The 23,432-nt window shown below is 42.0% G+C and overlaps 1 protein-coding gene across 1 annotated transcript in view; it reads left to right on the top strand.

Moving 5' to 3' along the window:
* LOC104545522 (chromosome unknown open reading frame, human C10orf76) overlaps positions 1-23,432 on the top strand; it is a 117,352-nt gene that overhangs the window by 35,824 nt on the left and 58,096 nt on the right. Inside the window, exons 20-22 of the mRNA XM_010190687.1 lie at positions 11,876-11,958; positions 12,447-12,573; positions 15,195-15,270. Of these exons, the coding sequence (XP_010188989.1) occupies positions 11,876-11,958; positions 12,447-12,573; positions 15,195-15,270 (286 nt within the window). The remainder of the gene's footprint in view (positions 1-11,875; positions 11,959-12,446; positions 12,574-15,194; positions 15,271-23,432) is intronic.

The raw sequence follows: 23,432 nt of genomic DNA, 5'->3' as shown, positions 1-23,432 counted from the left end.
TTAAGTCAAGGGGACAGGACTATGGCACTCAATATGGTATAAATCTCTAGCTGGGCTGACCAGATGACCGAGAACGTTTAGCTGACAGAATTATTCAGGGGTTTGAAAGCTGGAAGCAGGACTGACAGGAAGATCTGTGGGTGGCAAAAGTAGTACATGTAAGCTGGCTCTAGCCACAAGTAGTGTGAAAATAAATACTGGATCACTAGCAGAGCTAGATTCTGGAATATCCTAAAAAAGAACAGTGGAGAGTAAGAAGCAATTTCAATTTGACTAATTATTAAAATTATTACCAAGTGCAGTTACTGATAGGTGGAGCAGGCATTCAGATCCAGAGATGCCCGTTGATCTTGGTTCCTCTTTAGTAGGCATTTTCAGCAGATTATTAGCTTCAGTTCTATCATCTGTGGTTATTATGTGGGTGCTTTCCTTTAAGCACTGAAGAAAATCAGGTTTCTCTTCTGTGACAGTGTACCATTACTGGTGACTAGCCTGGAGATTTGGCCAAGATCAGAAAATGTGAGTGGTATGATTGTGTTGACCTGGTCCCACACAGACATTTCAGGCAACTGGCAAATTTCCTGGACTGTTAGTGTACCTGATACTTTTTAAACAGTGATTTATTGAATCAAATCAAGTGTCAAATACTTAGGAAACTTTACTTGGTAACCAGTTCCCTCTTCTCAGAAATAGCATGTTATGCTCCATATTTTTCTTAAGTTCTGCTCCTTACTTGAAAATACAAGGTTGATTTTGCTGGTCATAAAGGCGAGGCTTGGGTTTTAATTGTTGAACTCTAACTAGTTTGTGTAGCACTTGAGTGATGGAAAGTGCTATATATGTTGTTGTTGTCAAGCATGTATAAGCGATGCCAAAAGACTTTTCATGAGTCATTTAAGCTTTTTATATAAAAAGACCTCATTTCTTCAACTCCTCCCACCTCAAAATTAGTAATGCTTGAGCAATTCACTCTGAGCTTAGGGGGTGCAGGTAACTTTTTTGCAGTTGCTATGGTTTGCTTTAAGAAAAGCTGTGTTTAAAGAAACAGGAAAGCAATTCTAATATAGACTTATAATGGCAAGAATAGATCATAAAAAATCTTAAATATAGTAATGAATAATTGTGAAATAGCTATTTATTAGGGCAACTGAATGCAAATTAGGATTAAAAGTGAACATTGCCATTAGTCAGTATTGAAGATCAGTTTTCAAATCGTTGTAACATAAGGGCTACAGTTTCTTATCTTGTAGCTTAGCTAATTTGATAGATGCTGAATGCACTGTTAAAGTGAAGGTGCTTCAAATGTGTGGCACTATCCAGAAGTTAATTTTTCTGCACTTTTATTTTAAGGATTATCAGAGCAGACTTTTGCAATGCTACTGGACAGAATATCACAGAATGGTTTGGGTTGGAAAGGACCTTAAAAATCATCCAGTCCAGCCCCGTGTCATGGACAGGGACACCTCCCACCAGATCAGGCTGCTCAAAGCCCTGTCCAGCCTGGCCTTGAACACTTCCAGGGATGAGGTTTGGCACTTCTATCCTTCTTATAGACTCCTCAGATCTTTTTATCAGTTTCTGTATTTATAACATGAGGATAATACTGCTTTCAAAATAATTTTAGGATAATACTAAAGAACTGAAAGGTTTGTCTGTGGAACAGTTTAAAATAAGCATTTTTTTTTTTTTTACAGGATCCACTTTCAGTACATATAACACTTGCCTTATACAGTGCATGTTTAAGGTGGTATTGTTTAGTCACTTTGTTTTGTTATTTCTGTGGATGAAATAGTGATTGCTAATAGCATTTGTTACTTACAGCATTTCTGGCTCTCCAGCTGTTGATCTGGTCCGCTTCAGCTCTCTGATTTGTGTTGCTGAGCAGATCAGAAATCAGGTGGTGTTGCTTTTCCCCTTCGTCTCTCATTCTGCTGTCACTGTCACATTCTGCAGCAGCGACCTGGCAAGGGAAGCTTGTCTGCTTGCAGCTCTTGTGGAGGCAGGATTCAGGATACCAGACAGTCTAGTTCACTGGTAAAAAGCCTGATCACCAGGTGCCATGAGAGTTTGAAACCTATAGAGCTGCTTGGCCAGTTAGCAAATAACTTAAATATTTTAAGGAAAATCATTAAAGACTGGAAACTTCCAAACTCGCCGAATGTCTTACGTGGCTTTAAAAAATAGTACCAAGGTTCAAGATCCAACAGCACTGTCTTCTGCGGGCTTCTGAAGTCTTCAGAGTTCAGAGGAAGCAGTCATGGTCCAGCTGATTATAGAGATAAGGCTGCTGTGGTAATTTCTGTGCAATGAGGAATTCTATAATACAGTAAAAAAGAAGGAAATGTCTTTAAGCTGTAAGGGGTGTTGCAAGCATTAAAGAATGGTCTCTTCAGCACAGCATCTTCAAAGGTAACTAATAAAGATCATATGTAGGAATAGGGTAGAAGGAACAGGAGCTTGTGTGTTAAGTGTAAAATGCTTTCATAAAATGAAATCTATGGTGAGTACAAGGAAGGTCTCTTTGTCTCTGTTAAAGAGTTCTACTTGAACTGACTGTTTTGGGAAGAAGAAGAAGTCATTATGTGAGACTTGACCTTTCAAATACCTTACAGCAGAAATGCTTTCTGACTTCACTGCGCTACTTGTAAACTGTAAAGAGAAATATGGAACAAATGCTAGAATTTTAACACCTTTGTAGGTCAACATACTCTACCTAGGGCAGGTTTTACCTGGTGCTTACCCTCTCATTTCTCCATGCCTCCTATGGTGGGAGGTTTGCCCAGCTTTTCAAAGCTGCATATTGCCATCTCCGTGTGACTGAGAGCTCACAGCCATGTGCCTTGCTGGAGCTTTGGGATGAGTCGTTTGAGTACAAGGTGATGCTGGCTTTTTGAAGACTATGAGAAGGATGGGCTCCCTCTGCAGTTCCCAGTGGCAGTTCAGTGGGAACACCAGCAGCTGAGGAGCAGAATAGGCAAGAACAATGTTTGGGTGGGTTAAAGGGGAGCTGCTGAGCAGCTGCAATGAGAGTTCTGAGTTGATGGGGTGAGAAGGTCTTTGGAGCCGGAGGGAATCTCATCCTGGAAGGGTGGAGAGCCTAAGATGAATTGGAGGTGACAGTGGTGTTAGGAGGGGTAGGGAGCTAGGTAGGATGAGGTCTGGGGTTAGAGGATGAGGGGCTCAGGGAGGTGTTACAGAAGAGAAACTTTGGGTTAGAATCATTGCATGATGTGGAAAGGGAGCTATTCAGCATTTTTAACTCCCCGAGGTGGGAATAAATTATTTTCCTATTCTCTTACTTGAACGCCTTCCTGGTACCATACTTTGCTGTGGGAAACTGAAGAATGAGAGCTAGTGCCTAGCTTAAGTGTGTATCCTGAGTATTTTTTTGTCCAGTGCCTCTTAATGTATGCTTGAAAGAGGAAAGGATGTTTTCTTCTCAGGATGATGTTCTGACCATTTCAGCTGTGCTTATGACTTCTTTCAGTGCCAAAAAGGACACGGATGAGACTACATAGGTCTCATATTAGCACCCTGAGGGCAGAGATGCTTAGCTGTAGGATTGCAAATGCCGGTATGGTCCTTCAGTATTCTGATGAACTGCGTCATTAAGTTTGAAGTTTTGGAATTAGTGCTTATTTCTAAGTGGCTCAGTAAATCAGTATTAAAATTGTGATTGCATTGCATTTTGTGCAATGTCCTTGTCTTTGGCAACTTGCCTCGCCTTTACTCATAGATAGGTGACTGGCAAGCTTTATCTCTGTTCCTTGTCTTTGAAAAGGAAGGAAAATAGATAATATTGACTAGCCGTTTAGTAGGAAGCCAAACAGGTTCACAAGCACTTGTGTTTGGCTCTAGTGAAGTTTCTGAGAAGGTGGAATAGTTCTGAAAATTGATTGGAAAGAATATATTTCTCATACAGACTAAAGGCTGCAACTGTTACATGCCGTGGAATAGGTAGTGCAAGTTGGCAGCCCGTAGAGTTACCTGGTTTTTTGACTTGTGGGCATACTGGTGCTTGGTGCACATGTGGTACTGTGTTGGCACAAGCCTGGTACAGAAGTGCAACTGTTAGTCCTGTTGACTATTTCAGTGCACTTGGGGAAGGATTGAAATTGAAAGACAGTTTTAGAAAATCTATTTTATCTGTAGTTGTGATGGTGTGGCTGATTTATTTAATTTGTACTTCTGGTAGCACTTGATGTTGCCTCAAAGAAAGCCCCAGTCCCATCCTGGAAAGCTTGCTTGCAGGCAGAAGATGTGAAGTTCAGGAGGAAGACTGCAAACGTCTGCTTGTAGTCTTCTGCGGCCATTCTCAACTGGTAGTCAGATTTCATGTCAACCGTTCCACGTTACCTCCTTCAACCAAAGCTAAAACACTTTTGTGGTAAGAGCACACAGCCATTTGGTGAAATGTACTGGTATAAATCATAAAGAAGACAGTGTAAGAAATGCAAAAACTCAGTGGCTTTCTTGTAAAAGAGGATGTTTTCTAAATTCCCTGGATGGGGCATTTTTTAGGAAGCATCTGCTTTTATTTAAATACTTCTTAGTGTACTATTACTCAATTCTAGTTACTTTCACTTTATTTTAATGTATTTTAATATTGATGTTAAAGAGTTTGGCCCTAGCTGCCAATGGAGAGGAAAACAATGATACAAGATTTGTGGCTGTTATTGATCACCTGGCAAGATCAGGATGGGAATTCTTTAACAGAGCCTTTCTCAGATGAGCACAAAGGGAGTTTAGTCATTTAAGTGGACAGAAATCTAGTAACCTTTTGGTCATCCTGCCTCAGCCTGCCAGGTTTCATCTAGATGTGTTGTTCTGTCCTGCAAATTACTTTTTAAATAAAGCCAGCTAACACTGGAGAATTTGATTGTGAATCCCTAACAGTTTGCACGTCATGGTGACTTAGTGGAGATAGCGTGATAATTTCTTCTGGGAAGCAGTCCCATTGATGGTAGAAGTATTGCAGCCAGAGCTGTTCACAACCATTTCTTTGTCTGCATGGAAGGGTTGCAGCATTCAGAATGCAGTGATTTATTCCCATCCCCTTTTTGTTTTCAAGAAGCAGCACTCCTGAGTCTCTTTATGTCTTTTCATGTTCCCACACAATGTTTCTGCTTTCTCCGGATGTTCCTCCTTTTCTGTTTTAAAACTGCATGCAAAAATGTGCAACCTTAACTCCTAAGACTACTATCTAATTAACCGTGTGAACCTGCACTGTCAGAACAGAATTGAGCTTTATACTTCCCTTTCCTCTAAAGAGGAATGAAGCTTGTGGGTGTGAGCTTTTTTTTATTTTTTATTTTTAAGTAAAAAGCATGTTGTTCATCTGAGCTTTAGCTGAAGTTGGAAAATTTGGTTTCTTTCTTACTGCTTGTTGGATTGCTATCAAGCAGCACTGCTCCGGCATCAGCAGTCGGCATTTCCATTAAGCTTGCAATTTTCACACCGTTGGCTGCAGTTAGGTGGGAACAGCGAGTACCAGGGATGGGGACTCTCTAAAGAAAGTGAAGGGTTGAGAGCGAAGTGGCCTACTCAGCTGATCCAGGGAGCGATGGATCATGCCAGCATGTGCTCCAGCCCTCTGGCAAGCTGTTTCTTCTCATTAAGAATATGGGCTGCTTTCGTGCTTATACCCCGAGAGCCACGGATAGATAAGGGAACAGCTGGAGGGTGCTGCGATGCGAATGGGCATCCTGCCAATAGTTGGCTGCTGTCTGCCACAGAGCTCTACTGGCCAGGAGCTTGAATTTGGCAGCACCTGTAGTGGCAAGCAGGGAGACAGCGGTGGCAGTGGTGAGAGGAGCCGTCCAGCCAGGTGAATTGTTGGAGCTCTGAGCAGGGTGCTCCCTCCTTAGCAGAGCAGAGGGAAGGACCTGAAGCATGTTGGATAGTAGTGTTGACAGAGCTTTTATTGCTTCCTCTGCTCCTCTGAGAGGGGACTGCAGCACTGGTGCAACAGTCTTGTTTTGTAGTGCTTTGGCTGAGGAGTGGGAAGCTGCAAGTGCTGTCTCAGAGTAATTGGTTCACTTGTCCAAGCATGCTGGGGTAGTTTGTGCCTCAGGGGTCCTGGTGCATTACTTTTTAATAGCAATGTAGCCATTTCTCGGACACGCTTCCAATTCCTGCTCCTCCATCTGGAAACTACCTCTGTTGGTTCTTTTCTGTCAGACCCTATCTGTAGATATTCATCTCCTGCTGTGTTGGTTTTGATCACTGTTATGAGCATTTGCCCATGCTGAACATGGCCAGATCTGCACTCTCTTAATGCTCAGGTCATCTGAGTACATCATATTTGAGCCTTTTGCTTCCCTACTTCTGAATTTCTCTTTGGGTTTCGTGTTTATTATAGGTGATTACTCTGTTCTGGGATCTCTCCTCTTCCTCCTGCTGACAGCACAGTGGGATATGTGGTTATCCTAGCTTAACCCTTGTGACTTCCAGTCTGGAATAAAGGAGCAGATAGGTCCATGATTATGGTATTATCATGTTGCGAGAGTCTGTTATTTCCACACTCTGTGCTGCAGTTTCCCTTGTGTAAGGGGACCATGCTGAATTTTGGGATCTGGAAGACAGTGATGAGAAATTGTTGTTTGGTCTATTGCTTTTAAACAGGTATTTGATGTTGACCAGTTAGAAACAGAACACTGAGCATAGGTGGACCTTTGGCCTGACCAGGTAGAGCCAGGGCTGTTCTCACTGCTCTATTTATGCTTTCTTTGCTGTTTCAGACAGAATGGAACTGTTTTCTCTTTTATGCTGGAGGAGTTGAAGCACACGAAGTGCTGCTTCCTAAGGAATTTAATCCAGTTTCTTTTTAGTTCCAGTCTAGTGCACTAATCCTTACGAGATCTGTTTCGTCATGTACTACTATGAGGGGTACAAACCTTGCCTTGAGAGTATGTCTATATGAACAGGCTGGCTGTGAGACAACCAGGGTGGTTACTGCACTGCTGAAGTACTGGGAGGCAGAGGATTTCTCTGTAGCAGGAAGTATTGCGCAGATATCATTATCAGCTGCCCTGCAGGGATGTGTGGATGGGGATCATCCTAAGGGGGCTCTGAGCTGAAACACTGAAAGCAGGACACTGAATACACTGTTGGTACAATGGTAACTTCCAGAGGGAATGGGAAAATCACTGTTTTTTTCCAGTGGTGAAAGAGTTGAGAGTTGGAGGTTAGAAAATATTAGGGTTTTAGACTGCATGATTCAGTTAACTGATGTTACACTGCAGCTTCTGAGAAGCCCTCACATCTCTCTTTCTCCCTTGCTCCTTTGTTGAGGGCCATTATATGCACCATTAGAAGATTATTTTTTTTTTGACCTGTGAGTGCAGCAGATGCAGTGACAGAGGCCTCCATACTGTGCTCAGCCCATCCAGGCTCTCATTGATGTGTATCTCAGGGCTGTTCTCTTCTGCTCTGTTGTGCAATAACACATCAGAGCCTTCTGATGCTCCTGGCAGTCTGTGCTACATTCTGACTTGCCCAAGGGACAGGACTACTTCTAGTTTTTTCCCTTTTTCTCTGCTTAACCTGTCCCTGCGCTCCTGTTGCATTACATGTGATCCAAACAGTGAGCATTGAGACACTAAATAGAACCAAAACTTTATGTGAATCCCAAACGGGCTGAGGCTGAATTTACTTCTGTTTGAAACAAGGCTTACAGGGTGAGAAGGTAAGTCTGCTATAGGAGGAGCAATAGGGGAAGGAGGGAGTGAGGGGCGTCTGTCCAGAACAGGAATTACCTCCTTCCTGGCAGAAGAGGAGATGCTGGCTGCCCACAGCCTCGTTATAGAAGATTCACTAGAGAAAGGGCAGCAAATGACTGGGCAGGAGCCCTGTTGCTCCTCAGTAGACAAACTGGCCCCAGGAGCTGATAGACGAAAGTGTCTGTCCTCAGAAGCAGCTGTGTGGCGGCAGAGCTAAGAACCTCTTTCACTGCAGTCGTTTCAGTTTAAAAAGCAGGGAGGTATCTGTAAAAACTGGTGATGTCACTTTTCATCCTTTGGCTGTAATAATCCTTGGGGGAGAAAATTGCCTAAAAACCAATCTGGATGCTTTATGCCACTTTCACATACAGCCAATCATATGGCTTCAAGGCCAATTTAAGTGTCCACTCAAGTGCTTTTCTACTTGGTTTTGGGGCTGTAGATGTAGGCATTCAAGGCCATGTTTTCTTCTGGTTGATTTAAGAAGCACAGTCAGTGTGCTCAGCTCAGGTCACAAAATGAGGAGTGTGCATGCAAATACTGATGGCTGCTTGTTTAGTTTAGTTACAGCCTCCTGCTTTTGTTGCTAAAGATGTTCTAGTGGCACTATTGCATCATGAAATTAAGGATGTTTTGGGACTTGGCCATAGTGGGTGTATTGTGTCCTGGTAAGGGATGCCAAAACCAGGTATCTTTAGTAAAAAGGATTCTAGAGGCTATTGCAAAAATGGTGCTGTTTTTCAGTTAATGTTGAAACAGATCTCATGCCCAAACCATCCATCACTGTTAAATCCTGGAGCACAAATTGGGATAACATGGCTGAGCCTAAGTGAGGGCCACAGTTCTGTCTGCTGGTGCAGCTGAGAGATTGAACTGCTCCTCCGCTGGGAACAAACAGCGATAATTTCCTGGCTAATGCGAGAGGCCAGCCTGCAGATGGGCTATGGGAGGAGAGCAGTTGATTGCAGCAGGGAAGAAGTGGCACATCTGGTTTGGCTCCAGGTTTTCAGGAGTAGCAGCAGCGGTGCCCTGTTGGAGCTCAGGGGTGGACGGGCATTCAGCCAGTTGGACCTTTGCTCAAAGGGTTTATTTTGTGTGAGTAATTGTCACTGAAGGGCTCTGGGCATGTGAAGCTGGATCTAAAAGTTAATCCTGAAAACTCCAGGGCATATCTGTCCTCATTTTTTTCAGTGTGGGGTCTGCCTTACATGTGAACTGTGGAGACACAGGTAGCCATAGGTTTAAGAGCTTGTTTTTCACGGTGTTGCTGTTCCTTAGGGCCACTTGACCTGATGCAGGATGTGCTGGTGTGGAAAAAGATCGGTTGCTCTTTGTGCATCGATGAAGTGCGGATCTTAGTTAGGAGCACTGCAACTTTTTTAGAAACGTGTGCTTTCCAAACAGTTAGATAGATTTGTCTGTGCACTGCACACAGTGACTGTAAACCTGAGCTCTGCTGACCAGCTCTGAGCCCAGCAATGAGTTTCTTCTTCATGTGGAGCACGTCCCTCTCCTTCCTAGTTCTGAGGGAAGGAAAAGCATAGATTGGCTGTGGGTGGGCTATGATGAAGTGCAATTCAGGTATAAAGATTGATTTCGAGCAGCGGTAATCTCTTGCCTTCTTTCTAACTGGAACAGGAAAATTAAACAGGAGCAAATTCATCACAGCGGCTGGAACAAATGTAGGAGCTGTTGAGGTAGAATAGAGCAACTGGTTTCCTTCAAGCGTTGCCACCAATACAGAGCAGTGCAAGTGCTTCAGGGAGGTATCTGAGAAATGCTTGCAGTTGTGGGGATCTTGGCCCTGTCAGTCAGTGAGTGCTTGTGCCCTGGACAATGATGGTTACACTCATTCTGTGAAAATAGTGTCTCCATGTCATGGGCAGCTTTCAAGTTCACCGTGTCTAGATGTTCAGTGGTTTCTCGTTATGCTGTGTGACCACCCTCTGCCAAAGGCCACTTGGCAGGGTTCTGGTGGGAGAGTGAGAGGCAATGGGATGGGGTGAGGCTTCACACCACTTACTATAGAAAATCCAGAGCTCTGCTACCCTACTTTTGGAAGCCCCAGCTGCTGGTAGTTAAACAACAGTGCCTGGTCCCGAAATTTGGCTACTTTTGTGGCCAGGAAAGAGGTAAAACCATGCTTATATCTATTAAACAGGGAGATGGCCAAGAAGCTGCTGTGACAGAGAGGCAGAGCAGCTGTCTTTAGTCCAAAACACTGACTGCGGGAGACTCTACTTTTTTGCTGTGGAGGCTCGGTTACCTTGGAAACCTGTTTCTAGCTGGATATCTGCTACGGTGGAGAACACATCTGTACCTGCTACTTCTCTGTTTTGAAACAGCTATTTTACGGAAAAATACCTGGCAGGAATATTTCCAGAGTTGGATTATTGTGGAGTGCAGGCTCTGCTTTTGGTCTCAGGCATTTGAGTCTGATGAGGTGATGGTATGGGGAGTTCTGTGGCGGGATTGAAAAGGTATTAGGTATCTCTCTGCTTTGTGAGGGGGTCTGCTGTCACAAAAGGGAGAGCTGGTGCTGCTGATCATTACATCCTGGAATTGCTTTGCAAGAGAAATCACTTGCGTGTCTGGAGTTTGCAGAGAACTTTGTTCTGGTTTGCAGTTCAGCATGAAGCCACCAGCTGGTGGATTGAACTGAAGTAGTTTCTGTCTGTGATGAATGATTACCCTCACTAGGACTGTAGGATTTCCTTTTGGGAGGAATACATAAACTTTTGATCCTCCTGATGAATTTCTAGTATGGAAAGGTAGTGGTTGCAGGACTGTATACAGAATCTGACAATTTTGTTTCATTCCAGATCTCATCAGTCTCTTCATGTCTGTCTTTTTACTGTAGTTTTTTTAGTTTTACCTTTTCTGAATAATCTATAATCCTGAAGAGGGGAAGGGTATCTAAATTTTTCTCTTACCTCATTTTTGTTCCTTGCGTTTTGTCTATTCCTGCTTCATAGCCTGTACTTTTGGGCTGAGATGAATGCTCTGTTCTGTATTTGCTATGGGGCTCTCCAATACTAGAGTTGGTTTTCTTGCAGGTTACTGGGTAGTGTGTAACAGGGGGAAGAACAGATTAATAAATTCTAGGTGAACCTCTAACAAGTCAGAGCAATGCCTGGCGTTACTCTGTTAGATGCAGTTACCAATTAGTAGGTAATTAAGAACCTTTTTTTAAAAGTCAGTGTAGCATTCCAGCTTGACTTTGCGGGTCATCAGATACTCAGATATTTCAAGTCTTGAAATCTGCTGACTTCAGAGCAGAGAGTATATTAAGAATCTGTTCTAGGCAGGCATCAACTTTCAGCTCTGAGCAGCTATAAAGCAAAAGAAAATAGCTTTCGTTTTTAAAAATTTTCAAGAACTAGAAACAAGAAAAAGAACTTTTCATATTATTCAAGTGTATGGAATACAATTGTTTATTGTAAAGTCTGTTTGATTAAAGCTCTTTTAGCCAACCTTTTTGTTAATTCCCACTCTCACTAACTGATTTTTGGTGGTTACAGCAGAAGCTTTTGTTGTTTTCTTAAGACAAGTGTGAACCAGATCTGTAGTGTTTACTTCACAGCCCTAGATAACTGACACAATAAAGTACTAAAACCTTCCTTGTACCATTGCAGCAGCACTGCCACAGAGCTACAGAAAAAATATGCTGTGTTTTTTTCTTACTTTTTTTTAACTGCATCTATCAACAAGAGTGACAGTTTGGGGCTGACTACACATACATCATGCTGGTGATGTATGAAGCAGAAATGTGACAGTGGGATTCTCCAACCCCAAGGCTCACTTCAGGATCTGGCAGATAGAAAAGTCTCCTGTGAACTGCGTAGACTAACACTTATCTTGAGCCTGAGCAGATTTGATTGGGAAGTCAGTGAAAGAGAGTAAATGGGGGACAGTAAAATAGCTGTCATTTACCTGTCCAGCACAGTATTTCAACCAAAATAAAATAATTAAAAAAGCACAACCAAAAACCCCCTCAAAATCAACCCACATGTAAACTGATACATTTCTGGGAGATGAGCAGCTGGCATTTAGGTTAGTTTATACGAGAAAATGAAAATGCGTCCGTATTTAAGTGACTTGTTGAGAATGGCTTTGCTTTTAATTTTATTTTAAAAATACATATTTTATCCTAGCTTTGATCAACTTGTTGAAGTTCCTCATGTCTAATGAGACTGTGTTGCTGGCGAAGCACAACATCTTCACCCTTGCTCTTATGGTGAGTACAGACAAAGCAAAACCTCTTATTTTAAATAACTGAATCTTGAATGAATCTTAGGAAAAAATCCAGGATTTCTGGCCTGGTAAGGTGGTATCAGAACAAGGCCACAAAGCTGAGGAATATCACAGTGGTTGGTTTTGCTAGGTGTTTGGAAAGGGCAGTGCTTGGACTCACTTGTAGGGTCTGCACATAGAAATAAACAAGTGTATGTGAGGAAATGCTTAGTTTAATTTTCCAGATTTGGTAAATGTTTTCTTGTTCTGTAGCCCTTTGTATACAAAAAAATAGAAAGCTATTTTCTTCTTGTCTGTCTCTTCTGTAGTATAAGGAAAATAATAGATGAAGCAATGAAGTAATGTAATACTGTGTAATGCAACTGAGAGATATTTCTTTGAAGGTTTTGGTCATAGTGTGTATTGTTTCTGTTGCAGAGTAGGTTTTATCTAAATACTGCTGGTTTAACTTCCTTTCACTTCCTTGTATAGGTTGTGAACCTATTCAACATGTTCATCACTTATGGAGACACCTTTCTCCCCACTCCCAGCAGCTATGATGAGCTGTATTATGAAATCATTCGAATGCATCAGAATTTTGACAACCTTTATTCTATGGGTGAGTACCTCTTGACTGGTCAGGAATACTGTTGAATAGAAGCCAGAGTGGTGGTGGAGGGATGCCTGTCTTGGGTGTTTTCTGTCCATATGCTGCTGATGTGTGTCTTGGTGAGTGATACTTTTTTTTTAGTCAGAAAAAAAGCCAGGAACAGACCCACTGCCTCTCTAGCAGCCACTTACTGTGGTTGGAAATATACATTTGTTGGCACAACTAGGTATGTGGTATTTCGTGCATCTTTGTGTGGTTTGCATCTATCACATTTGACAGTTTCAAGTCAGAGCACATGTACATGCTGCAAAACCAGCCAGCACAGAGGAACACTCAGTGCAAACAAGAATTTGGAAAAGAATTTGAGAAACTTAAAATAAGAAGTTTGCTGTGCTAGACAAATAACATCTACTGTACTTGTTGCCAAAACAAACCAAGAAAACAGCCCTCACAAACCTGCTTGCAATGACAAGCGATTCACTGGACTGAAGAATGTGTCTACTGGCAAAGCAGGGAGAAGTCACCATCCTTCAGAGAGAGGCAATGCTGCAATGCCACCAAGTGACACCCAGCAGGGAAAAGAGGAATGAAGGAGAGCAAGGAATGCATGGAGGCATAATCAGAGAGTGTGTACGCAGGAGCCACAGGCAGCTGTAGCAGCTCTGGGGTAGTACCTGCATGCTTGAAGCTGTGAAGAAAAAAATACAACTATGTTCTTTGTTTGCTTTGTTCTAGAAGGGCCTTTCTTCCCTTCACTCCCTGCTCCCTTCTCGCCTTGATCACCCAATGAACAATAGCAGTTAATATAAGCACATAAGGGGAGTTAAGGGGCAGTGGGAATGACAGTTGGCCACAGTACTCTTCTGACATGGGAGAGGACCATCCTCACCCAAATAGAATTAGACAATTTGCTTGTAATTGCAAGCAAAAATTATCGGCCCTTTTGTACAAACTTCCCACAGTTTGCATCCGTTATCTAAGGAATCACTTGACCATTTTTGTGCCCTCTGAGCACATAAGATTTTTTGCTAACTAATTTCCTACTCCCAAGAGTTGCAGCTAGTAAGATGAGGTGCTTTTACTAGCAGTAATTTTTCAAACCCATCCCCTGTGGAAGCGGAAGGAAAGTGGAATGAAAGAATAACGCACTCAAATACTTACTCAGTTGGGCTGCAATAGACACATCTGACCTGTTGAAACAACTCATTTTTCACATGAATGTTTTCCATTCTGCTACACAGAGCAAGCCCCTTTGAATTAATGTTGTAGATGCCTGAATGGAAACTCTCTGAATACATTACTCCAGATACTCAAGTACAGTACCTACTGTTTGACAAACTAATGTTACTCAGAGCTGACATCTTTTTTCTGTAGGTGATGTAATGGTAGGCTAGGGAGCTCTAGCACTGCCTCCAGTTGATGAAAGCCACAGTTTAGCCAAGTGTCCTGGGAGCTTCCCTTGGCGTGTCAATCCATCTCACTGGGCTACAGTCACCCTTCTGTCCCCTAGCCTTGGGACATTTGTTAGCAGACATGAGAAAGCTGCTTAGTCCTTTAGTTTTCCTGTTAATGTGGCTGAAACTTTGTACATTGGGAGTGGAGGTGGGAAGCTAGTTGCCTTGGCTTTTATTTATTTTTCTTGTTCTGAATCTGAACTTCATCCATATCTGCAGGACGGAAAGCTTCTCTCCTGCAATAGCAGGCATGAGTAGGCAGCCACTGTGCTTATGGATTCACTTGTAACGTCTGTATTTCCAGGTGATCTCAAATTCTGATGATGTGCTATTCTTTCACTTCTAAGTTGAAGGCAAACCTTTCTCGTGGAATGTAACCTCCAGAAAACCCTGTATATACAAACCCATAGAAAATTCCATTCTATTCAAGCCATATGGAAAATTTGTCAAAAATTATATGCTCCAGGATCTGTTACTGCTTTGGTAATTACCATGAGATGTGCAGGTAACTGCCACCCTAGAAACACTACAGATTCTGACCTAAATAAGTATTTTGGGTGCTCTAGCAGAAAAGAATTTGATTTCTTAGTTCTTCCTGTTGCAGAACGTTTTCAGATCTGCTCCCAAGTCTGTTGGGGACCATCTGTGCAACAGAGCAACACCCCAATTCCTACAGGGAGTGTTTTTCCCTAGGCTGGTGTGTAATCCCTCTCTGCAATTCCAGATAAACAGGGTGGTGAAGAACCCATCACTGCTGGGTTGGGTTTAAATCACAGGATGTAATCCAGCTTAGATAGATCCTTGCATAAATAGGAGCAAAATAGGAGAACAGCAGAGTAAAAGACATTGCAGACCTGGGATGCTCTCCTGTTTCTGGGGGAAATGAACTTTATCATGTGGTGTTGAAAGCAGTTAGGAGGACCTGGGCTCTTCTGTCTCCTCTGCTTCCTGTGTCCCAGTCATTAGCTTGTTCTGCTCACCTCTTCAGTGATCCTTACATTTCTTAGCTGGGCTCTGAAGGTAATTTCTGCCCTGGATCACAGATTGTCTCCAATATGACCTCTGTTGATGTAGTTCCCAGACTGCCATCTCACCAAAGCAGATATTTTTTTCACGTTTTGTATTAGAAAATTGCCAGTTCTGTGCCAGCACTGTTAACTGTCCTTTTTCTTTCAGTTCTAAGGCTTTCTACCAATGCTGGTCAATGGAAAGAGCCTGCAAGCAAGGTGACCCATGCATTAGTCAATATTAGGTAAGGAGTAGAAGTGAATAACCATTTTAGAGATTCTTGTGTCCTATGTGTCTGCATTCTTATCATGACACTTTCACATTTGTTGTATCGAATTTTGTTTTGAATTTGTTCTCTTTGCTGGGCTAAATTGCTGCTCTAAACAGGGCCCACTGGGATAAAGAGAGGATCACCAGGGTTTGATTGTCCTCTTTCTAATAATTCTCTCAGCTCTTCTGTAGACTGAGTGCTTTCAAAACATGGCACAAGCTGTAATGAATTAATCCCCACAGCATTCTTAGGAGAAGTTATACAGTAGGGAGCAATGCTGCACTGGCAGAGCAATTGTGCACCTAATGGATTTCTGTTGCGTGATTCTATTGCAATGCTATGAAGGGGACTATAAGCCAGCTGTAATAAACAAGATTCGAGGCCTCTGTTAACATTGCAAGATTTTTGTGTGTTTAAAACGGATTATTTAGAGACATTTCAGTGTTCTCTTAACCCTCTTCCTACTGTTCAAGGGCAGAAGTTATGTTCTACTTGTAAGGCTGAGGAATATCTTGGGATGCATTTGTGCTGTATTCCTTCATGACAGCAATAACTTCTTTTCCTGGCTTCTGAAACAGCTGGTACTGATCAAGCTGGGTACTGGGCAGGAAGCTCATGGATCTGATTGATTGGAAAATGGAAGAATGTTGGGAGAGGGAATTTACTGTTTATCGCTGGTTTGTAAACAAACCATGAAATATATGAATATTTACACTGAAAAAATACCTGTTCATCACTTCCGCGGTCACTTCAGACACTTGCTGTCTATGCAACACCAAGTAGCTCCGTACTGCTACATCGCTAGTACTTGTCATTTTCCTCGCTACAGAAGAGATTGTTTAGGACAAACTCTCTGAGGGCATCTTTCAAGTCAATATACATCTTATGTGTCTACAAACTGCCTTAAAGGTTCCATTAGGAAGTCTGTAAGCTTAATAACATCACGTGTGGTTCCAGAAGATTTATTTTGCTACTATCCTTATTTTTATTTTTTGTAAACAGACATAAGTGAATGCTTGTGGGCAGATAATGCACTCGGAGTGAGGTGGCAGAACAGATAGCTGTTGGCAAATTAATGTCGTTTAACGTGACACAAAGTGTCTGCCCTGGGAATTCTCTGTATACCAAGGGAGAGAAATCTAAACTGGGAAGAGACAAAGTAAAGCAAGTGGTTGCAGAGGGTTTGTGCTCACCTACGGCTTGTGCAACCGAGATTTTGCATTGGCTCATTTCCTGTTGGCTTAACAGCTGCTTCTGTAAAGATGAGCATGCTACTGAGACAAGATACAACCCAAAATCTGTCACTGTGATACCCCTCCCTGGACAGCCTGTATCAGACACATTCAGTGCGTGGTGCTGTCGGGAACCAGTGAAACCTCTGACGTGTTTCTCTTCTAGACTTTTGTTAGGTTTCTCTTGCTCAACCCAACTGCTTACGTCTGTTGAAATTTCATGTGATCTTTCACTAGCTTCAGAAGTTTTCATTAATTACTCTCATGGCTTTTAACTCTGGGAAATTATGCATTAAAGATGAAATTAGAGATGATTCAAGGCCTGGAGAGGGATTAGACTTCAGAGAAGTTTGTCTTGTTGACTTATCCCATCTCATTTAAAAAAAAAAAAGAAGAAAATAAGTGAGGGGATAGGTATTTCATCTGCTTGTTTGTTTTCTTCTAATGATAAAAATATTACATTTGGAAAGTTCTTTAACTGTGTAGATTTCAGAGCAGCCAGTTGTTGGAAGCTGGAGAAATCCAAAGGTACTGTGCTTTTGTGAAGGTGACTGAAACATCACGCTGTCGAGGTGGTGACTATTACTAGATGCCTTTTTTTGAGAGAACATGCTTTAGAAAGTTTCAAAAGACTTGACTTGGTAGAGGGAAAATGGATGAAGTAAAGAACCTGTAATAATGTAATATTCCTTTTTGGTCTGAAGACTGAATTTGCACGTTTGAAAGTTGCAGATGATGCAGCAGAGGGATCAGAGAATAATTTGAGGTATGCCTCAAGTCTTCCAAGGTCTGAAGTTTTCTGCAGTCTGTTGGGAAAGTCCTTTCTGCCCTAGTCTGTTGGCTGTCCCACTCCTGCAGCAAGGTGTGCAGGAAGACCGTTAATATGAGGGACACGTTTGCTTCTGGTGTTGGACCAGGGCTGCAAACTGGAACTTGGTGCACACACACTTGTGGCTCTGTGTTGCAGAGTTAGGGAGATGTTGCAAGCCCAAATCACCTAAAAGAAACAAAGAGAGGGTGTGCTTGAGGAGAATAAACCCTTTAGAGCTGCCAGGTTGATGGCTCTGTTAGAGAAACACAGTATGTTAATGAATGGCAGTGTTTTCATAAGATGTAATTATCTTATGCATTGATAAGGGTGTGCTGGCTTGGACCTGGCTTAGCTCCCCATTATCTGCATTGCCTGCTTGTCTGTGCCCCTTTGGTTTCCCCTTAAAGTGCTCTTAGTGTATGATTTCTTATTTGGATGCCTTTGCTATGAAGGGAAGTAGTTTAGAGAAATGCACCTCACATTGGATTTTTCCCTCAGCTTGTTCCATCATTCTGGAAAGTTTTTATGAGCAATGATTACCTGCTTTTTCCTGTAACAGTACAGTGCAAAGTCACTCTTTGGCTTATATCTTCATCTCACAACAGTTATTTAAAAATAAATAAATAAAAATTGTCATTTCCTCATTGTGTGGCTTTTGGTGGGAAATACTGCAAATGTAAAAAAGATCTCTGTGTGCATGCGTGTGGTGTGCTTTACAAAGTTTGTTACACATAAGATTGTACGCTAGGATTTATTTCTGCAGGAGAGGAGTGGTGAGCTGTTCACAACTTTTCAAGTGTGCAACCCGTTTGTGTTACGGGAGTAACTGCTGGGGAGAGACGTAAAACAGTCCTGCTCGTACCCCACAGTGCTGGATTGGTGAGGTCATCTGATTAATTGCTTTAATAAAGAGTCAGGATGAGTAATACCTAGGGAATCTTTGACACGCGCTTGTTTAAACTCAGCTGCAGAGAGAGATCCCTCTTTGTGTATCCTATTATGGTATTAACTCTACTTTTTAGCTGGACCCTATTCTCCACTAGGGAGTCTGATTGGGCTTTGTTGTTGCTGGTTATCTGATTTTTTTAGTCCTTACTCCATTGAAAAGAGCAGTCACTATTTATTGAGAGACAGAGAGGCTATTCCTGGCTTCTCTCCATACCTCTCCTTTTTGCAGATGATTCATAATTTCTGTCCAACCTAAGGAAAATGAAAATTTGAAGACAGACTAATAGTAGCTTTATCTGGCTGAAATCTTACATACTGTACTGGAATGAGTGATCACTATTGCTGTCCTATCCCGTAATACTGATTATAACTTCTATCTGTGGATTTGTCTAAGTGTTTTACATAAATAATTGAGACACGATGGACTGCAAGAGATAGCTGCAGCACCAATAGGGTTGAAATAAGAAGCTGCAGCCATTAGTGATTTGGAAACTCACCTCTCACCTATCAGGAAATAAGAACATTTTGAGACATTTTTTATAAGCTAATGAGCCTCTTTAAGATAACATTGTGCAGGTTTGCATTTAATGAGAATTTTATTAACGCGGGGTTCAAAGGGGCATCTTCTGATTGCTTATTCAGTGAGGAAGGTGGCAGCTGAATCCCTGTATTCTTTTAATAGACTTTCTTCTGATTAGGACTTTTTCCAAGGTGGATAAATAGATTAACTTGATGATTAATAGACTGAATTTCCCCATTGTCTGAAATTCAGTCCCATCATCATTTTTAAAGTAATTTTATTTTTCTCACTGAAGCACTTTTAACTAGCAGAAAGTTTGCAGTATGGAACTAGACGATAGGATTTTTTTTTTAAGGTGTTTGTGTGCTGTTGTAGCATATGCTGCAATCCTCGCTTGGGTGCTTTCATTCACTCTCCCATCTCGCAGCTACTTTTGTTCCACATGAGCCATGCTGTGTGATGTTCTTGCTTTGTGCAGGAGATGCCGCTTCTCCCAAGACTGCTTTTGGGGTTGTAAAGGAGAGATTGGGGATTTGGGAGGAGCACTTAAAGCATCACATGGTTGTGTATAAAATGGTTATGCTTGCTGCCAGTTTGGGCAGAAGCTCTCTGAAGGAACATTTTCAATTTTATTTGGGTGAAAGAAGGCCAAATTGGGCTGTGCTTGTTGCTCGTAGAATACCTCGCATCCCTGCTCTGAAACTGTAGCTCATGTCAGATTACCAGCACTGCATAGAACTGCACTTAATAAAAACCTTGACAGTGGAGGTTTAATTCAGATATTTGTTAGAAAGTGAGCAGCTGCAAGCTGGCCTCATAGTACCTTCAGCATTGTTCTGCTTTACAGTGAGGAATTTAGCGTCTGTTCATGGGGAGAGAAGAGCTAAATGCTGCTGCCCATGTCATGTTGTAATGAGTGGCTGTAGTATTTATGCAGGATACATGAAAGAAGACCTACTGATAGATAAGTGTCTCTGTACAGAGTGGAGAGTTATGAATTACAGTCAGCCGAGACTGTTGTGCTGGTCTTGTGTTAAAATATATATTTTTATATACATACATATATATCTATATATACACACACTTCCCTTCTTCCCTCTCTGTATAGACATTGTAGACACACACATGTTTCTTGCCAGTGTGCATTAGACAATGAAAAAGGGAGGACAAACTTAAAGCCTGCTTATGAAAATAAATGGTCAAGGAAATCTGTGTACATATAATACACACACATATCTCTATTATATATATATATGTATATGACTGTGTGTATCCATATATGTATACATGGATGTCTTTGTCCTTATACATACACACATATACATGCATATCCACACACATGCATATATGTACAGATATTTATATATAAAACACAAACATCTTGCCTTTGACAATGGGCTAATCTAAAGCCATAATTTCCAAGCTGAAAAACCCAAGATGCTTGCTTCTTTCCAACTTCTCGAGATGACCCCCAAGTGTTGGCTAAGGATGCTGAGGAGCGTGCGTTGTGCTGGGTGCATACGTAACCCCTGGGACTGATGGACCACGCAGAGCTGCTCAGCTCGGGCACCAGCGCTGAGGAGCAGAGGCTGCTCAGGCATGCAGGGTAGCCCGACATGATTAGGAGTTTGTTCCCTATCGATTCCTAAACCTGCATGCGAGACTACCACTGGTGGAATAACAACTCCATTGAATTGTTCACTGAGGTGTGTTTAACAGTGACGATCTCTGACATGCTGTCACTGCTGATCAGGCTGGCTGAGCTCACATCACAGGCTACTACAAGGCAGTCAACAATTTTGTTTTTTAAAAGCTACAAAACCCAAAGAGAAACTCATAAACATATTTTATTGGTACTTTAAAATCCTAACATAATTTTGCCAAGAATAAGAATCAAATTGTTACTACAGTACTGTAAGAAAAACTTAAAGCCTTTATGCATGTAAACAATTTGGAGAATTAGTTCACCACATTTTTCAGGTGGTAGCCTGAAAAAATTACGATGCTGAGAAAATGAATGTGGATTCTAGATGAGAATTCTGGCTTGGTTGTAGATCTTTTCTAGGGACCTGCAGTCCCTTCATTCCTTGCTGAAGGAACAAAGTTAGTACACCCTTCATGTAATTTCATGTGTTTCTTGTGTGCTTTTCTTGTTACCCAGGGACTCTGACACAACAGAACAGTTCCTGAAGTACCACAGCAGAGTGTGGTTGCTCAGAGATCATCTGCTACCGCTGTTTGTTTTGTACTTGACCTTACAGTATTCTGGTATGGAAAGTTTATTTGCTAGGAGCAACAGATTTTGATGTGAACGGATTCTGGCATTGACTGGCATCTGAACAGAGGAAGCAAGGGGATTGAAAGGGAAAGACCTCACTTCCAGGCCACTGTGACCAGCAACATCTTAACGGAAGACTAAAACAAGAAAGCAGCATTCCTGTCTTAGGATGCATTGTTGCATCTTTTCATGGCACTCTACCCATGCTGCTAGTATTTTTATTACTGTTTAGGGTTTTTTTCTACTTATGTAACTTCAGTGTTTTATATCTTTTGCATTATCTGATTTCTTCTTGAGACAGCAGTGTTAGTTTTCAGTTACTGTTCTTCTCTCTTTACTAGCTGATTCATCTTGGTGTGTTCCTCTTACAGAGCCGTAGCCAATTTCATTCTGCTATAATTTTCTCTCATTCTTTCTCATTCATGCAGCAGCTTAATTAAAAGCTGTCTCTGCCACTGGCCCAAATCCAGAGAGCAAATCTGTTAGCTGAGTGGCGTTGGATGGACCAGTTCCACTAACAGCAGCGTGGTTCAGCAAGTCAGGTGCATTGCAGGTCACCTTCCTGCTTTCTGCCAGCAGCTTCCATTTCAGTCAGTGCTGCCTGGGAAGGGGCTCTGACAATGTCAAACCTGTTTAATCTTTAATGAAATAATTATTGTTGTTCTTGTTGTTGTTGTTATTTGTTGTTGTTGTTGTTGTTATTATTATTATTATTATTATTTTGGTAGGGTTTGGGGAGGATTATTTTATTTACTTTTTTATGGTGACTTAAGGTTTCTAGAGCTGGTGTTGGTTTTGAGCAAAGCTGTTCGTACAGCAAAGAAATGCCTCTGTCTGAGATGCCATAGCCACGGCTTGCTTTCTTCAATGCACTTGAAAGCCTTGCTGCAGGGATCATTTTCTCAGATTTCATCCTCATAGTAAGCAGTGCTTTTTGGATTGGGGTGGGGATTAGCAGGAAGTGATTTATTTCCAGGATGACAGCCTTGCTTAACTGACTTCCTTAGCTTCTTTCTGATGTCTGGGACCGTATTGGGCACTTTCATCTCCTTTTCTCATGTCACAGAGTCAACAGATTGGCCTTTTAAGAGTGATCATGCAAAAGGATCCACTTCTGTGTTTCAGCTGCTGTAGAGGTGAGGCGTCTCTTCAAGGGAGGATTGTTGCTGGGCAGAAAGGAAACTCTTCTGCAGCACAGCTGCTGTTTGGCATCTTCTTCTGAAGTTCAGCAAGTATCCTAGTTCAGGTGGTTCTTGTAAGGTGAACATCTCACCGCAGAGTTTACCCACTTGTGAACCTTTGCCTTCCTGGCCGTTTTGTTGGAAACATTTCTTCCTTGAGATCTGAACGCTGTGGAAAGTTAGCCAGGATCTGTACACTGCTTAGCAAAGTTTGCTGAGAAATGTTACTACCATTCCTGAGGTATTGCAACCAGGATTTCATCCACTCAGTATTGAGTGCAACTGCCCTGTGAACAGGGGAATTCCTGTCTGCAGATCCATTTACTGTACGCATGGGTGCAGGTTGTGGACTTATAAGATGGAGTTAGTTAAGCTGCTAGCAATTTTTTCTATTCAGCTTTGGAAATACAATGTTTGACACATAGTTTCAGCTTTTGTGCTAGTGAATTCAGGGTCTGGAGCTTTGGGAGGACAGTCAGTAAAGGAGAAAAGTGAGAGAGGTTTCGCAGTGCGATTGTGGTCTCCTGTTTGATTTATGTGGGTGACTTTGCACTGCCTGGTCTGAAGAAGCGCGGCATCAGGCAAGAAATTCCATTCTTGTTTTGCTTGCCAGATACCTTTTCCTGTAGAAAAATAAAAATAGTGGAGAATATATGTTAGCATTGGGAGTGTTTTGGTTTATTTCAGAAGTGGATACAATATTTATTGGCTAGAAGTTATTTTTCTGACTCATCTACAGATATTTTGGGTTTGAATCCCTTTGCTGGGCACAAGCAAGTTACGTATGAGCACAATAATACAATAAAGCGTGTGCTGCAAAGCTCGGATGCAGTCTTGTAAACATCTCAGGGGTTTTTGTTGCAGTGCAAAATCCAAAAAGGTCTGCTGGTTTCTTGCTTTGAAGGGTTGTATTGTTTCATCCTGTTTATGAGACCAATCTTAATTATTTCTCCGGTACTGTGACTGGCCTGTGTTCAATTCCGAATTGTTAGAATTCAGCCTTACAGGAGACATCTTTGTGGGTAGCTCTCGTGCAGCCAGGAAGCAACCAGATTCTCTTGGCCCCAAGAACTGGCCCTACTGGAACATGATTGAAGCACAGTTTGAAACAAGTGTTTATAGCTTGTCAAAACTTTGCCCATGCTGTTCTTATTCTTTGGGTAAA

The sequence above is a fragment of the Mesitornis unicolor genome, unplaced genomic scaffold, assembly GCF_000695765.1.
Source record: "Mesitornis unicolor isolate BGI_N332 unplaced genomic scaffold, ASM69576v1 scaffold34148, whole genome shotgun sequence".
Lineage (NCBI taxonomy): Eukaryota > Metazoa > Chordata > Aves > Mesitornithiformes > Mesitornithidae > Mesitornis > Mesitornis unicolor.
Note: the sequence above shows the minus strand (reverse complement) of the source record. Positions and strands in the feature narration are given on the sequence as shown.